Below are 17,402 nucleotides of genomic sequence, written 5' to 3' on the forward strand. Positions count from 1 at the left end.
TTGATGTGTTATTTTATTCACTTATCTGCTGAGAAACACAAGGTGTGAAATTACACTTCAGGTGTGAAAACACTTCTCTGTCTCGGAAACAGGCCTCGCCACTCTTCAAACTGCTCTGCTGAGAAAGCTGTCAGAAAACCAACAATAGGGAGGGGGCACGGAATTTGTGTTTCCACAGCTGTACAGCTCCATGATTCCTATGGAAGTCCAATCCAGTCACTGAACTGCTCTGGCAATTCTTCCCTCGGTTATGGCAGAGGACATTGAGTTAATCTTGCAAACAGAGACTTACTCATTTCCCAAAGTGCAATTTCCATCTTTATCTTGTCACAGATCACTTTCTCATTACGAGAAAGGTCATTTACGACCAAACCACCATCACTGAAGCTGAATGATACGTGTATGACAAAAGGGGGAAATAATTATTTGATAAATAATGCAGTCTGAGGACATGTAACCAAAGGAGGGGAAATGTTGTTGATGGTTCCAGCTCAAACGGAAATTTTCCTCAGGAGTATAAATGTATTTACTTTTCAGTGTCCAGAGTCAAGACTGTGCCCAGGGAAGTGGACCTGTGAGGAACAGTACAGAGTTTGCTTGGGGTCTTTTGGGGTTCAATGACTTACTCCAATGAACACCAGGCAGAATGGATGAAGAAACGGTCAAGTAAATATACAACTTCACTGAATTCCGTTTTAAATCTTTGGAATTGATAATACTTGCTACAAAACAATACCAAGCAATATGCTATCTTCTGATGATGGTTCAGAATGTCCCTCAGTAGCTCTAGTAACTCAAAACCATTATCAAGATGTTGAATGGGTCATAATTCCTAGATAGTCCTTGATGACACTCTTCTGACTCAGCTGTGTCAGCTGCTTTCCCAGTCACTGTCTCCTTCTTCATAAAGGAAGATGGCATGTGTACCAGAAAAAAATTATAATAGCACACAATCCTCAATTTATCATGGCATAGAAGTATGTCATTTGAAACTCAGCAGTCATTTTTCCAAGGAAACAGCACAATGCCATAGTGGTTACTTACAGAGGTCATACAAAATACTGACCATTGCAGCATGATGTACTACCAATAGTATTACAGACTCTGCTTGGGGCGGGAGTGGGGCATCATAATTTTCTGGGCAAGGGAAAGGAATTCAGTCTTTTAATTTATTAAAAATTACAAGGTATTTAGTGCAGTGCATAAACAATGAATTCTGGAACACTGAAAAGAAATTTTTAAAAATTACAAGATATTTTAAACATACATAAAGAGAATAGAGACCATTATGACTCCTATCCTAATACCCACCACACAGACTTGTGATATTTAGCATTTATCATATTTAGTATGGACCTTTTGTTTTTTATTTGATTTTTTAGAAAATAAAATATTATAATTGAAGTATCAATGTATCTTTCCTTGATTCTATTTGATTTCTTCTCTCACTAAAGGTAATGACTGGCCTGAATTTGGAGTTCCTCATTTTCATTATAAAAGTAGACATAAATAAAGCTATCCAAAGTATACTTAACAGACTTTTGCACACTTAAAAGTGTTTACCATTTTACTGTAGGTATTCCTAAAACTTGTCTTTGTCCATTGAGCATTAAATTTTTTATATCACCTATTTGATAGATACACCTGTGGTCCATTTAATAAATTATGCTCATTTATTTTAACTGCTATCTACTGTTCTAAACCACAATCCACTTGTCCATTCTCTACATTAATGGATATTTATTTATAATAACCAAGAATGGAAAAGATATTACTGAACACTTTCCTATATTTTATACTAAAATATACTTTATACTAAAATATATCAAAATCTGAGAATTTCTCCAGCATATATCCAGGAGTGGATTGCTGGCTATTTATAAATTCTACATATAATATCTTTGTTATATTTATTGCTAGTATCTTCTATTCTTATCCTTTTATTTTACAGTAACTTTTATAGTATAACTGCCTTAAATTCTTGTGGAATCTGATTTATAAATGTTTTCCTTTTCAGTTGGTGCATTAAAACAATAATTTTATTTAAAGGTTTTATTTATTTATTTGAGAGAGAGTGGCCACGTGCACAGGAGCAGGGGAGAGGCAGGAGGAGAGGGAGAAGCTGAGGACCCGCTGAGCAGAGAGTTGGACATAGGGCTCTGGGGCTACATCCCAGGAATCTGACCTGAGCTGAAGGCAGCTGCTTAAATGAGTGAGCCACCCAGGCACCACTTGTTAAAAGAAATTCTTTAAGAAATCCTACCCAAACTCAATAGTCTCATATATTTTCTTTTGTGAGTCATAAGAATTTATTTTTCATATTTGATCTTTAATCTACCTGAAATTGATCTTTATGTGTAGTGTGAGATAGGGATCTATTTTTTCCCCCCATAGGGGAAACATAATTCATTAAATGGCCCATTATCTCCCAATGGATTTGGGAGATACCAACTTTCCAGGCTTGAGTGTCTTTCCCTCACTTGATAATAGTAATTATTGTCATTTTATAATAAGACTTTGTATCTGCTATGGAGAATCTTACTATTATCTTTTTTAAAACTTTTCATTATTTTAAGTTCTTGTTTGGCTTAACTGACTATTGCATATGAACTTAGGATCAGCCTGTCAAGTTCGATTTTTTTTTTTTAAAGCAAAATATATAAAACAAAACCAAAACCCTTTGGGGATTTTAATTGGGATTGTACTGAATATATAGATTAATTTGGGGAAAGTTGTTGTCTTCACAATATTGAACATTCTCACCACTGAACATAGTTTACCTATCTATTTAGTTTTCTTTTATGTCTTTCAAAAAGTTTTGTATTTTTTCCCCATCATTTTCTTTTCTTACTCATCTTTTGTTAATGTTATCCTCTGGTACATTAGGTATTTTCTTACTGTTATACATTAGTAATGTTTTAAACTCCACTTTCTTTCTCTTTTTTGGGGGGTGGGGGTCAAAGGGAGAGAGAGAATCTTAAGCAGGCTCCATGCCCACCAGAAAACCTACCCGGAAGCTGAATTTCAGGACCCTGAGATCATGACTTGAGCTGAAAGTAAGAGTTGGGCACTTAACCAACTGAGCCATCCAGGCACCCCTTAAAATTCTACTTCTTAACTGTTCCTGATGTGTTATAAAATAATTGGTTTTGTATGAGAAATGTATTAGTTCAAGGGTGTAGACTTTTTAATGTAAACAATCATATTTCTTACAAATAATGGCAGTTTTATGTCTTCCTTTCATGCTTTAAATTTTTATTTCTTTTTCTTATCCTACTGAATTGTCTTGAGCCTCCAGTCGAATATTGAGGAAGGAAGGGAAAACCAAACGGGAAGAAATCAGAGAGGAAGGCAAACCATGAGAGACTGTGGACTCAGGAAACAAACTGAGGGTTACAGAAGGGAGAGGGGTAGGGGGATGGTGTAGCCAGGTGTCGGGTATTAAGGAGGTCATGTGTAGTGATGAGTACAGAGTGTTATACATAACTAGTGAATCTTTGAACACTACATCAAAAATTAATGATGTACTATACAGTGGCTAACTGAACATTAAAAACAAACAAACAAACAAACAAAACAAAACAAAAGTGATACCAGAGGGAATCCTTATTTTGTTCCCAACTTTAATAAAGGGATTTCAGGATTAAGAATGGCAGTGCAGATTTTCTTTAAATGCCCACTATCAAGATTAAACAAGTTCCCTTCTGTACGTCAGATTAATTGTTGATATTGAACACCATTTTCACATTCCTAAGCAATTTCCTATGTCAAAAGAGCATAAAACTTAAAACGACATTTCCCTAAATCTCCTGCCTGCAAGATCCCACTAAGGAAAGCAACTTGTCTGAGACTGGAAGGTAGAAGAAAAGGGGAGCTGCATCGCCCCAGATCCAGTGGCTGTCATGTGTCTAGGCATTAGCAGATAGCAAAGTAGGGGTTTTGCCCATGGTGTAAAACACTCCCCCCCTTTTTAAAAAAAGTTAACCTCTTCTTATTATTTTTTTGATAGAGAGACATAGTGAGAGAGAAACACAAGCAGGGGGAGTGGGAGAGGGAGAAGCAGGTTTCCTGCTAAGCAGAGCAGGGAACCCGATGCGGGACTTGATCCCAGGTCGCTGGGATCATGACCGGAGCTGAAGGCAGACACTTAATGACTGAGCCACCCAGGTGCCCCATTGTGTTCAAACATCCTTATGAGAATCACTCTTTTCCTGCACAAACAGCTCAGACCATTTTGGCAATTTTCCTGTGATGTCTATATGTCCAGATTTCCTGAGGGAGTCCTCTCATGCTTCAACCCTATAACAAACATCAGGCTCAAAATATCTAGACTATTTCCATTTCCCTGACGAAATTTGACTGATATTGCAAGTGATAATCTGAACTGGAATGTTGCCATTAGAAAAAAAAAAACAACAACAACCTAAGAATAGGCAGTGGCATCAAAGGTTGGTGCCAGATGGTGAAGAGATCAGAGGCCAGGACGGTGGAGACTTATACTCCATATTATATGATGGTGAAATAGCCTTCTGATGGGTATATACCCAATGAGTTTGTGACTCTAGGAAAACAGAGTGGAAAACAGAATGTTAGATGTGTATTCAGGGGCACCTGGGTGGCTCAATGGGTTAAAGCCTCTGCCTTCGGCTCAGGTCATGATACCAGGGATCTGGGATCGAGCCCCGCATTGGGCTCTCTGCTCGGTAGGGAACCTGCTTCCCCTCTCTCCCTGCCTGCCTCTCTGCCTACTTGTGATCCCTGTCTGTCAAATAAATAAATAAAATCTTTTAAAAAAAGAAGAAAAAGTGTATTCAGTTTTACTAGTTTCACTTGGGGAGGGGACAGAGAGAGCCAAAAGGTAAGCTTGGGAAAAAACTGGCCAGTGTGCAAGGAAAACAGAAAGAAAAAAAAAGGAATACTGAAATTCAGACCTTTCTGTGGTTGGGAAAGCTAACTGCTTCCAGACCTCCAAACAGTGAGAAATGGACTTCAAAAGAATTTAAACAACAGAAGTCCAACAAACCTCAGGTGAATAAGGGGATAGTGAATCAGGTCAAATGTCACACCAAGGATATAGGTTTCATACCAGATTTGAGTTGACTGGGTCTCGTTACTGAGTTCTAAATAATGGAATCTGAGAAATGAAAATAATCACCTTCAATCATGATTATATTTAAGTACTCCCATCCTAGCCATAAATCTCCTATACCCTCCCTTCCCCTTCCATGACAACCAAGCAGGTCACATTTTGAATATGATCATATTGTCTCATTAAATGGAAAGAGTCTGTATGCCTTCATCCCAGCAGAGAGGAGTCACTTGACTCACCATAGACAGTGCTGCAAGGGAGAAATAAACCTTTGCTGTTTCCAGCTGCCCACAATTCCTGGGCTTCTTTGTTATTGCATTTTAGCCTAACCTATACTTAAGCACCTTCTATTATCCATCTGCTGAGTTCTCTTTATCAATAATGGACAGACAGTGTATTCTCTCAGAGGTTTCTTTTGCACCTGTTGAGATAACCAAAATGGTTTCTCATTAGTCAGTTAATACGGTGAGCTACAGGTGCTGACTTTCCTAAGGTTAAATCCTTACATGCCTGGCCTAACCTCACTTCTTTGGTAATTAGTATTTTTTTTTCTTATACATTATGGGACTAGGTGGACCAACATAACCTACAGTGTGGGTGGGAGGATATGGGGAGGGGAGACAGGGAGAGATGGGGAGCAAGAGAATAACATTATATATACCTTTCGAACAGCAGTTTTAGTCCTTTTACATTTATTATGATCACTAATATTTATTTATTTATTTATTTATTTTATTTTTTTTTGGTTTGGTTTGTGCTTTCTATCCTGCACTCTCTGTGCCTTTAAATATCCTTTCCTGGTTTCTATTGATCCACTGAATTTACTTCATTCTAATTTATTCCTTCTACTGGTTTGAAAGCTAGATGAAAATTTTTACATGTGCCTTGATTTAATGTCTAAAATTAATCAATACCTCTACTCTCCTCTTAACTAACATAAATTCTTTAATTTCCATCTCCTCTTCTCATCCTTCATGTTATTTCCCTTGTTGTTATACTCCTAATATATCAGTCATTTTTCTTACTGCTGCTGTCCTGTTTCTGACAGTCTATACATGCTATATTTACTTACCTGTTCACCAGATTTTTTGTTCATTAGTCCTTTCTGAACTTCACTATTTCCTTCTAAATCCAGTTTCTTTCTTCCTGAAGTATATCAACTAGTCGTTCTTTCAGTGACAAACCCTTTCCAACTTTGTGGAAAACATCTGTATTTTTCCTTCACTCAAACAGACCACTAAAAGTTGAGAGTATTTTCCTCTCGAGACTTCAGTAATACTGTCGCCTTGTCCTCTGGCTTCTGTCATTGTTGTTGAGAAGGCTGTCCTTAGTCTTACTGCCATTCTTCTACAGGTAACTTGGTTTGACAACAACAACAATAACAAAAACAATCACTGACCAACCAAACAGCTTGATTGAGATATAATTCACATACCATGGTAATCGTATTTCCTCCCTTGTTGCTTTTCTGTCTAGATTTTCTGACTAGCTTTAATCTTGTTGTGGGAATTAAGTGAGTTAATGGACGTATAGGATTATCACCTATGCACTCAGTAAACTAGTGCCACCTATAAATCTTTATTTGGATTGGCATAATTCTGAGCACACTGTGGATACTAATAAACTATATTTAGCAGAAAGCTGGATCTGGATTTTGAAAGGTGGTAGCCCCAGATCTGCTCATTTTCATTTAGTCTTTTTTCCCCTGCACTCCGTTTGTACAGCTCACCCCCTGCAACCCACCCGTTCTTCACACTCGACATGAGGCAGCTTGATAAGGTTTTGTTTTGTTTTGTTTTGCTTTCCTTTGCTCTAGTGTCTGCTATTGTGAGTGCCTAACAAGGTTAATATGCTGCTGCTGTAAGTATTATCATTTGGGATGTAATTATCACATGTGGCTAATCATGCACATGCTGAGAGGCCGGGAACTTGTTGTTTTTAACTAGAGGGGACATCTTAATGATAGTTTTTGACAAGAACCATTATATGTGTGTGTATATACACACACACATATACACAATGCAGTGACACACTGTAGAAGGAGGCGTAGTGAAAATAAAGATGGAGAAAGAGAATCTCCCAATGGAATAGCTAATATATTTTTTAACTTAGCACTTGTACCGGTAACATTAGTTTGTTAACCTCACTTAATAAGGAGGGAAATGAAATTCAGAGAGGTTAAATCAAATGTCGAGGCCATGCAGTAACTGGGTGGCAGGCAGAACAGAGCTGCTAAATTGTTAGTGAATTGCTTTCCCATGAAGCCAAATTCAAAGGATAATCAAATGTTTCTAATTCTCCATGGAAACTTTTTCAAAAGCATTTGTAAATGCATATTGGGATTTCATATGTCTACGAGTTGCTATAAACTGGTTTTTCACCTGGACCATGCACCCTGTATAGATGTGGAGACTATACTTTGCCATCAGGTTGTAGACTAGCCTATACCACCTTAAAAGCAATTGTGAAAATATTTTTGAACACTGACCACACATAATAAATGAGGTATTACCTTGAAAATGATGGCATGATTCTTGGCACACTGATATGTGCCTGGGGCTAAGATTAGTTCATGTTGTTACTTCATTTACAGGTAATGGGTCAGTTTCAGTAATTTTCAAATAACCTATTTTCTCATCCCTAGGCCACCTATTATTTGAAAAAGAAATCCATAACAACCTATAACATGGGCATTTTCCAAAAAGAAAGAAGAAAAAGATACAGACAGACATAAATCTAGATAAAAATCTATCTGTATCTACATCTACGTCTATCCATCCATCCACCTGTGCATCCATCCACTGGATGAACAGAGAAAAGTTTAAAGTTGGAAATCAGAAAGTGCCTAATTACATACTTTCTCTTGGGATGGGTGTGGTTTACAGAGGGTGCTATAGAAGATGCACTCAGGTTCAGTGGCTTGGTACTCTATCCTGTCCAAGGTTGAGTCAGGGAAATAAGTTTGGACCTTGAGATAACCAAAAACAATGTAATTCTAATCACAGAAGCTGAGGTTCATGTTTTATGTTTACTCACCTGATACAGTGGAACTATTCTAGACCAGACTAGGTTTTTTTTTTTTTTTTAATTAACATATAATGTATTATTTGTTTCAGTAGACCAGACTAGCTTTTTTGCCTGTCAGGGACCGCCTCCGGCCAGGAAAGTCCCCGCCATTACAAGATGGCGCTTGGCTCACTGCCAGCAAAATTTGCTGCAAGTAAACAACGAACTTTCTGGTGAAGCCCGCCTAAAGGAGGACATAGTCATTGGCTGTTTCAAATTTAATCAGCATAGTAACAGGATTCTCATTGGCTCTCCCCATTGCTTGGCCCCTTATTGGTCACCCTGCCGCATATAAGCTAAGAAAGTTGACGAAATAAACGGAATGAAGCATTAACACCATACCAGGCTGATTGTCGTTCTTGCGGGCGGAGGGCAACATTTGCCCAATATTGTAGAAGTAGAATTTTCAAATATACTGAAAAATTGAAGTAATTGCACAATGGATACCCAAATACTCACTGCCTAGATTCTTCATTTGTTATATTTTGCTTTGTTTGTACTATGGGCTGAATGTGCATATTCTCCCAAAATTTATATGTTGAAGCCATAATCCTCAGTGTGATGGCATTTGGATGTGTGACCACTGGGAGGTAATTAGGTCATGAGGGTGGATCCCTCATGAGTGAGATTAGTGCCCTTATAAGAAGAAACAAGAGAGAGATGATTTCTCTCTCTGCCATGTGAGGATTCAGCAAGAAGGTATCTGTCTGCAAAGCAGAAAGAGGGTTCTCACCAGGGACCAAGTCATCTGACTTTTGTCTTGAACTTCCCAGCCTCCAGAACTATGAGAAATATATTTCTGTGAATCCACTTAGTCTATGGTGTTTTGTCTTAGTAGCCCAAGTTCAGACCATTTTCTTTCTCACATACTTGCATATCTATCTACCCATCAATCCATCCATCATTACTCTTTACCCCTAAACATTTCTGCATGCATTTAATTAAGCAGAGTTCAATATTTTATGGTTCTTTTCCATTTTAAGGTAAAATTTACACACAGTGAAATGCATAAATTCTAGTACCATTCAATAAGTTTTAACAGATAAAAACATCCATTTAACTCAAACTCGCATCAAAATGTAAAACATGTCCATCAACTCAGAATACTCTTTCATGTCCATGCTTAGTTCATCTTGACACTGAGGCCAACTCTGAGGCAACCACTCTTCTGCTTATTTTCACGACAGATGAATTTCACCTATTTGAGAACTTTCTATAAATGGAGTCATGTAATAGATACTCAGTATGTTTTTGAGATCCCATGTTAATTTCCTTTTTAGTTGTTGAATAGTACTCCACTGTATAAATATATCTGTGTTTACTCATTCATGTGGACATGAGGAGTCTTTGCAGTTTTTGCCATTATGACTAGATCTGCTCTGAACATTCTTGTGCAGGTCTTTTATTCTTCTTTTTAACATATGGGTAAATGGCTAAAAATAGAACTGTTGGATTTTCAGCACATGTTTACTTGTATAAGAAACTGCCAGGACTTTTCCCAAGTGGTTTTTCCATTCTCACCTAGAATGTACTCTCCATATCCTCCACAACACTTGGTGGAATCAGCCTTACTTGTAGCCAGTCTGGCACATGTCATGGGCTCCTACCTAAGAATGCTCTCATCAGCATCTGACCATTAGAGCAAAACCTGCATCTCACTGAGCCTTCTCCCCCAAGTATTTAACTCAGAAGTTTGAGAAAAGGGGCTTACATTTCAGTGGTTTATCTCTTCTAAGGCCCTAATAGAACAGAGGAATTTTATCTACTATCTACCCACTTTTCCTCTATCTTGCCTAGAAAGTTTAAAATGTCCTAACAGTCATCCGGCTGGACCAAGTTGGCAAGTTCAAAGTTCTATTTTGTTTCACGATATATTTTGAGGCAAAAGATTCTCACTTCTAAATCTCAGCCTTTCTCCCAGTTTCTAGCAATATTTAGACACTTCGGTATTCTAAAGAAGAAAAGATCCCAATATTCAGGCTCAAGATATTCTCCTTCTGGCTTCCCTAAGAACCATTCTTCAATTATCATGGCTACTCTGTAAAGCAGGATTTGTGTCCTCTCTTACAGAAGAGGGAACTATCCCTGAGCCCAGAGCCTTATGCATAGGGTTTTAGGACCCTCGCATGAGTATTCCCACACACGCCTCTCCCCTTGCAGGCAGCTCCTCTTGGCAGACTCTGACCCACAATGCAGGGCTCTGGAGACATCCCCTGCCCTCCATCCACCTCATGGGGACAGTGCTTTTGGCAGTCTCCCTTAGCTACATATTACCCCAAGGTCCATTCATCCCCCAGCCTGCATCCTCTCTCCTCCCCCCTTTCTTCCAACTCTGCTCAGTTATCTCATAAAACTCTTGCTCTGTCTCTTATTTTCTTCCATATGGAAACTAAAAATGTATCCTAAGTTTGCCTGATGACTGCCAAAGCAGTACTAGTGGCATAATAAGGTTGGACATAATGAAGAACCAAGGCCATCAACGTCTAAAGCCCTTGCAAGTACCAAGCGATCCCTTTTGCAATCTCCACAAAGGAACCTTCTACTTTCTCAACCTTTCCTAATTAAACTGGCTTTTCCTCAAGTACCAGAATTCTACATAAACAAAAAACTTTTGTCTTCACTACTGAGTTTCTGTTTTAATGAACAGCATCACAGCAACATTGTTTCCTATTACTTTGGTTGCAAAGATACAGCATGTCAGTTAGGGTTTAAATTAAATTGCAACAGTATGTCTACAAAAAAATCATGTAGCAAATGCCAAACTGACTTAAACTTCTGGAATAAAATCAATTTCTAAATTAGGACTTGCTTTTTTTTTTTTTCCTATTCAGTTTTAAATATTTGTTACAAGAATTTCCTCTTTGGCATGTTTTCTCCTGTATAGAAATATATAATGATACAATAGTACCATCCATAACAGCACAGCTTTCTATGTAGTATTTCTACCTAGAAAGTATATATGATTATAATTCCATTTTACAGATGAGGAAACCGAGATTCAGGAAAGTTTAATAACTCCCAGCTCATAAGTGTCAGAGCCTAAATTCACACCTTAGTTTGTCAGCCTCCAGCTGATGCTTTCTTAGCCACCATAACACCACCCAGCACACAGATTAGAGCTTCCCAGCTTGAATTGGAATAGGTCATGACTGTGTGATTCATCTCCCCATCACTCTCTGCAGCTCTACCATGTTCTTCCCAAATAGTTATCCAGATTTCACCAACTTTCAGGAGGATAGGGGAAAACTGGAAAAAGCTCTAAAGGAAAAGCAGTAAATCCAGGTCTTTAATAAATCCAGAGCTATTTTAAAAAACAAAGCTGTATCTAGCAAAGCGACTAGCTATGTGATAATCAGCACCTATGATGTATGTTAAATAGCTCTCACATGACCATGAGCATCAACACAGAATACAGCTTCTGTACCTGCCCTCTTGTTATCCAGAATGCTGGGTATTCCTCACTACCTTGCTCTAATGGTGTTAATACAGATCAACAATGAGATACCACTCATGAACAGAGACTTTGTGGGCTGCAGCACAGATAAAGACTAAGAAGAGTGAGAGCCTAGATTGGCTATAGAAGCTGCCTTTCCCCCCTCCCCAAAGTTGATGCTTTTCTACCAGCTTGGCTGCTGACCTGTGAGGCCAGAGCCCATTTCCTTGAGCCTACCATGTTGTTAGCAACTTCATCCTTATTTCAGTAAGACTGATGCCTGGGGTGGACAGGCTCACTTGTCCTCCATGCTACCCTTTCTAGTTTACCTTCTGGACTTGAAAGGCTGGAAATCAAACAACATTTTTCAGACTCTCTTGCCGCTAGAATTCCAGATAAGGATTAGGTGCCTCTGGTTGTATGTACTTGCATGAGATCCAGAAGGCAGAAGGGAGGCAGAAACCATCTTCCTGTCCCCTCTTAAGCTTTTTTTTTTTTTTTTTTTTGCTGACAATCATTAAAGCCAAGCTAATTTTTGCAGCATTAGTCCAATGCTCAGTGTCTAACTTCTTTGGTCCTGATAGGGAATTGTGGCTGTTTCCAGCAGCAGCATTTTTATTCTGGCTTTCTGGACCGGGGACTGCTGCTACAGGAGGGCCTCAAGGCCCTCCTTCCAGTGGTGATCTCCAAAGTGCTAGCTCTCCGGCTAAGTCAGGCCCATATTAGCCTAGATCCTCTTCCAGCACCTCCTCTGTCAGCACCATAACCCCTAACATTTCTCATATGCTCACTGTGTGTTAGCCATTAGGCTAAATGCTTTATAGAAATATTTTATTTAACCCCCACCCCCCACAGACAAACCAATAAGGAAAGTATTATAAACGTCCCTTTGTTCCAGGTGAATCTACTGAGATTCATAATAGAGAGCTGAATTGTACTGGATCAGAGCAAAGTTAATGGGTAAGTGGGTAGAGCTGGACTTTGGCCCCCGATGTGCTTCACTCCAAACCCTACGCTCTGACTCTTTAAAGGTATTTGCAGGCCTGGAACCTCTTAGCAGACTTTAATTGCCCATACACATCGTGCTGCTGAGGAGACAGCCCTCTTTTCCCTTTACCCATATGCAGGTAGAGGGCAGCCTATTTTGCATGGAGCTATATCCAGATATTGGAGAAGCCATCGAGCTAATGAGATAAAAGGACATTTAAGATACTCCAAGGTATTGCTTTGTAAAAACATGGCTAAGTCATACCTAGATCGTGTCTTAAAGAAAGTTAAAGAATAAAGACCAAAACCAACAAAGCCTTTGGCTTGCCTCTGGAAGGCCCAGAGCTGGGGCTACAGACACGCACTTACCAGGCGCTCTATTAACAGCGAGGTTTCGGAAATGGCTGCCTTTGATCATTTCCACAGATAATCGCCCCGTTGTGGCGTTGTAGGCCAGCCCCACCAGCAGCTCCGGGGCCCCTCCATGAGAAAGCGACTGCGTGGAGGAAGCAGTATCACTGTGAGAAAGTGCAGATGGGCTGAGCGGAGACTCTCCACTCTGGAGGGGGAGAACAACAAAGAATCCATTGGTCCACGCTGTACTGCTCTCGCACAGAAAGCCGGTATTATGTGTGCTGAAATTGTGGCCTGGTCCCAACCGCTGCCAAAGATTACTAACGGCGCACTTGGTGTGAATGATAATGGGCCTGGGGAGTGTGGCCATGGGTGAGGTGCCCTGCATTATTCGCTGACACACTTGCCTCGAGAGCTGTCTCCATTCAACATTTCCTCTCTAAAGACAAAATGGACAAAGATATTATTACTCGTGTAAATCAAACCCTCTCATACAGGAAGAGCTCATATTACATTTAATAAAGACCCAAGTTCCCTCCTGTGTCATTTGTGCTTGAGTGTTTCTGCGGAACCCATCCACTCTAGGCATGAGTTTTGTTTCTGTTCTCTGCAGCTTCTTGATAAATGCAGCAACACAGGAGGCACTCTGTCTTCGCTAGAAGAGAAACGACTGTGACCACCTACCACCACACAGAATATCTGGGCCCTAGTTCTGCTTCCTAGGGTTGTCAGGAATATGCCAGATGCTACATCCCCTCCCCCCCCCCCCCCCGCGCCGCCGCCGAGGAAATGAATTATATTGAAAACGAACACTTTTACGAGTGTTTGGTAAAAATAAAATAAAATAAAAAATAAATCCATGCATGGACTGTGGATCTCAGAGACCTTGCAGGCACCAGGTGAGCCTAGGAAGAGAGTCAACGCTTTCTGTCCTGTTTATTCCCACACACTTGCTTCTCCAAAGTGCCCACCTTTCTACACCAGACACACTGGGAGGAGGAGAGCAAAGTAAGTCAGGAGGTTGATTCTCACTCAAGAAGCACAGTGGGCATTGGCCCTGTGGGCACAAGACAACCAGACTCCCAAAACCACCACCTCCTCCACCAGAAACAAGTGTATCAGACTTAGCTCAAACTGTTGCCTCAACATCTGAAATCACTTCCTAAAGCTTGTTATCAAAAACCCCACAAAGGGACATCTGGGTGGCTTAGTTGGTGAAGCACCTGCCTCCAGCTCTGGTCACGATCCCAGGGTCCTGGGATCAAGCCCCATGTCCGTCTCCCTGCTTAGCAGGAACCTGCTTCTCCTCCAGCCTGCCACTCCTCTCTGCTTATGCTCTCTTTTTTTCTCTCTAAAAGATAAAATCTTTTTTTAAAAAACCCACAAAAAACCACACTAAAAGGAATTAAATATTCTTCATATCTGTAGGAGAAAATGCTGCTTACCCAGTCAGGTAGAGCCCTTTACCTTCAAGAATAGGTAAAGTATAGGGAGAGCTGAAATGGATAGGTGCCATATAGGCCCTACCACTTAGGTGATGACCGCCCAGTAGTGACATATTTGCTTGGTTTGGGGTAAGGATCAGCCTTTCCCTCTGTTTCTGAGAAGCATCTACCAAGGCACCTATCACTGCAGAGCTTGCCTCCCACATTATATTTTGAATCCCTATAAATCACTCTGTTCAGTGCAAAGCCCAATGTCTGGCATGTAATCATGATCAACAGATAACTGATGAAGAATTTTTACCTTCGAAGTTCTTTCACACTGGTTCATCTCCTGCCTCAACTCCATGTCTCCAGGACAGGGCCTGGCATGGAGAAATGGGGGTGTGATCCTACCTACTCCCATACCTTAATAGTGCAATGTTCCTTCTGACATCCTTTGGCTTCTATTTTCCATGATTTCAGGTCTACTTTACTCAGAGCTTAAGAAAATAGAGGGATTGAAGCAGAAATGAGACATGACCTGGCTTGTGTTTTTGTTTTGAGCTTTTTAAAGATTTTATTTATTTACTTTGAAGAGAGGTAGAGAGCACAAACGGAAGAGGGGCAGAGGGGAAGAGAGAATCCTATGCAGACTCTGCATCAAACTCAAAGCCAACATAGGGCTCCATCCCAGGACCCTGAGATCATGACCTGATCCAAAATCAAGAGTCAGACACTTAATGGACTGAGTCACCCAGGTGCCCCTAAAAGGTTCATATGGGTCCCTGGGTTGGGAGTAGTTTATAAGGGGCAAAGGCAAAAGCAGGAAGACCAGTAGGAGGCTATTTCAGTAATCCAGTAGAGTTAGGTTCTGGTTCAACTTTGAAGATAGAGCCAATAGGATTTCAGGTTGACCTAAACAACTAAAAGGATGAAATTGCCTTTAGCTAAGTTGGGAATGCTGCAGGTAGAATAGATTTAGGGAGGCAAGTCTGGAGATATTAATGTTGAGATATCTATTTAAAATGTAAGTGGCTGGATCTCCCATAACTACATTCCATAACTACTTCCTGGCTCCTTTCCTTGCCTGAGACAGGACAAGCTCCTTCCTACTTCTCGATGCCTGCATGTGCCAATTCTCTCCTCCTGGAATCCTTGCTTATCCATATGCCACAGTCTTGATCTCTTGATTCATGGAGTTCTGTGTTTTATTACCACTTTAGAGACACATTCTCTGACCCTTCTAAACCAACAGTAGCCTCTATTCCTCTCTCTCCCCTTGCAAACCCTGGTTTGCTCTCACGACCCTTTCTCCACCAGGCTGTTCGCTCGTGAGGGCAGAGGTGTATCACCCTTTTTGTTCTTTCCTACATGCCCTCTTCCTGCACAGTACATGACATAGCAGGCCATAAACATGTTTGAATGGATGACTGATTGGCCCAGTAGCCCAAGACAGCCACCTGATCTTTTCACATGGTTTTTAAAAAGGAGGCCCTCCTACTGAATGACATTTAACCCCCAGCAATAGTGAGTTGTCCATCTTGGAGACATACAAGCTGTGCTCTCCTTCCTCAAAACCCCAGCAGGGATGCAGAGGATAAAGCACGTGGAAGGAGCTCGGTCATATAAATGGAAGGTCTGTGGAGTGGCTGGAGATCAGGGCTGCAGCGATAGCCTACTCAGACACACAGGTTAAGGAGCTCCCCTTGGAAGTCCCATCTCTGAGATTCATCATAATGCATAGTAAATGTGGGGCAAGAGGGAGGGAGTCAGACCACAGGTCACTTAATCAGCAGGCTAAACCCTCCCCCCACCCTTTCTGTCATTTCCAGAAATGGACTGGGAATACATCCATCGGCTTACAGGGAAGATGGGCATGAAGGAAAAAACCACTGTACCATGAAGTGCAAATCATGGCTTATAAAGATGAGGAGAGCCAAATGGAAAATTAAATTAAGGTGTTTGAATTCACAGGCTGAATGTACTAAATCAAGGGCTGACAATTCCAGATCCTTGAACATACCCGCATCATTAGCAGCACCATTTAACATACTCACACTGATATTACTTCTTGGCTCCAGAACCAGAGTCACTTTCATTTCCCCTTCTGGGTGCAGGTGGCTGAGATGGAATAGCTTCTCTCCCATCATTCTCTCACGGGTCATCTTGCGGGCAGCATACAGACGGAAGCGGATAGCGCAGGCAGCCACATCTCTGGGCTCCAGCTTGGTGAAGGTGACCTTCTCCTTGAAGACAGGGTTGGGGCCTCTCTGTATGCTTGTCCTGCCCCTCTGCTTCTTACTGGGCAGCAGCACTACGTGAACTTGCCAGGAGTTGACACCACTTCGGTCCTTGTCAGGGAGACCCTGTGCTCTCACAATGGTCACTGTGAACTTCTGGCTGGAAGCTCTATATTCAAAGATGACATCCAGGTCACCACATTTTGAGATGGGCTCCAAGACCCCCGTTGGCACCTGAAAATTGGCCCCATCCTGTTCCTGTTGCAGATAGAGGAAGAGATTAGGAATGGAAATGGTAATGCCCAAATACCCTTTGGTGAGGTGGTGCCCCGCTATGCTCCTTCAGAACCCTCTAGTTTTTGACCACCACCACATATCCCTGTACATCAGAAGGGTCTGTTTACTGGTCTATGTCTCCCTTGCACTGCAAATTTTTTAGGGGCACAGCTTCTGGCATATGGTGAGCCTTCATGAATGTTTCTGGAATGAAGGAAGAAAGCTTTTATAATTTACAAAGTGTTTTCATATACACTGACTCTCCAAAAGTACAACTGACCACTATCATTGAAACTGAGATACTAAGTCTAAAATTAGTCAACTATGCAACTGCCAAGAAATAACTTTTTCTGGAGTCCCCAGGAGAAATGGTTAAGTCTGGGCCTGTGCCCCAAGGACCAGGACTTCATGCAGGTAAGAATTCTAATGCAGCTCACAGACAGGTGATCCTTCAGTAGATTTTCAAGCTACATGGGAGAAAATGTTTAGGGTAGAACTTCTCAAACGTTCATGTGGACTTGCGTCACTCAGAG

General features: G+C 40.8%; 1 protein-coding gene across 5 annotated transcripts in view; it reads right to left on the reverse strand.

Annotated features, from left to right (window-relative positions):
* The window catches only part of SYT16 (synaptotagmin 16), a 261,099-nt gene that overhangs the window by 4,345 nt on the left and 239,352 nt on the right, over nt 1-17,402 (reverse strand). For 3 of the 5 annotated variants that reach the window (XM_082734935.1, XM_082734933.1, XM_082734934.1), the window contains 2 exons: nt 16,411-16,851; nt 12,945-13,134 (listed from right to left, as the gene is read on the reverse strand). In XM_082734935.1, the coding sequence (XP_082591061.1) occupies nt 12,945-13,134; nt 16,411-16,851 (631 nt within the window). Of the gene's footprint in view, nt 1-12,944; nt 13,369-16,410; nt 16,852-17,402 lie in introns of all 5 variants that reach the window. The other 2 variants (XM_082734932.1, XM_082734931.1) reach the window with 1 other exon arrangement.

Source organism: Mustela nivalis, assembly GCF_964662115.1.
Source record: "Mustela nivalis genome assembly, chromosome: 6".
In the NCBI taxonomy this organism is placed as follows: Eukaryota; Metazoa; Chordata; class Mammalia; order Carnivora; family Mustelidae; genus Mustela; species Mustela nivalis.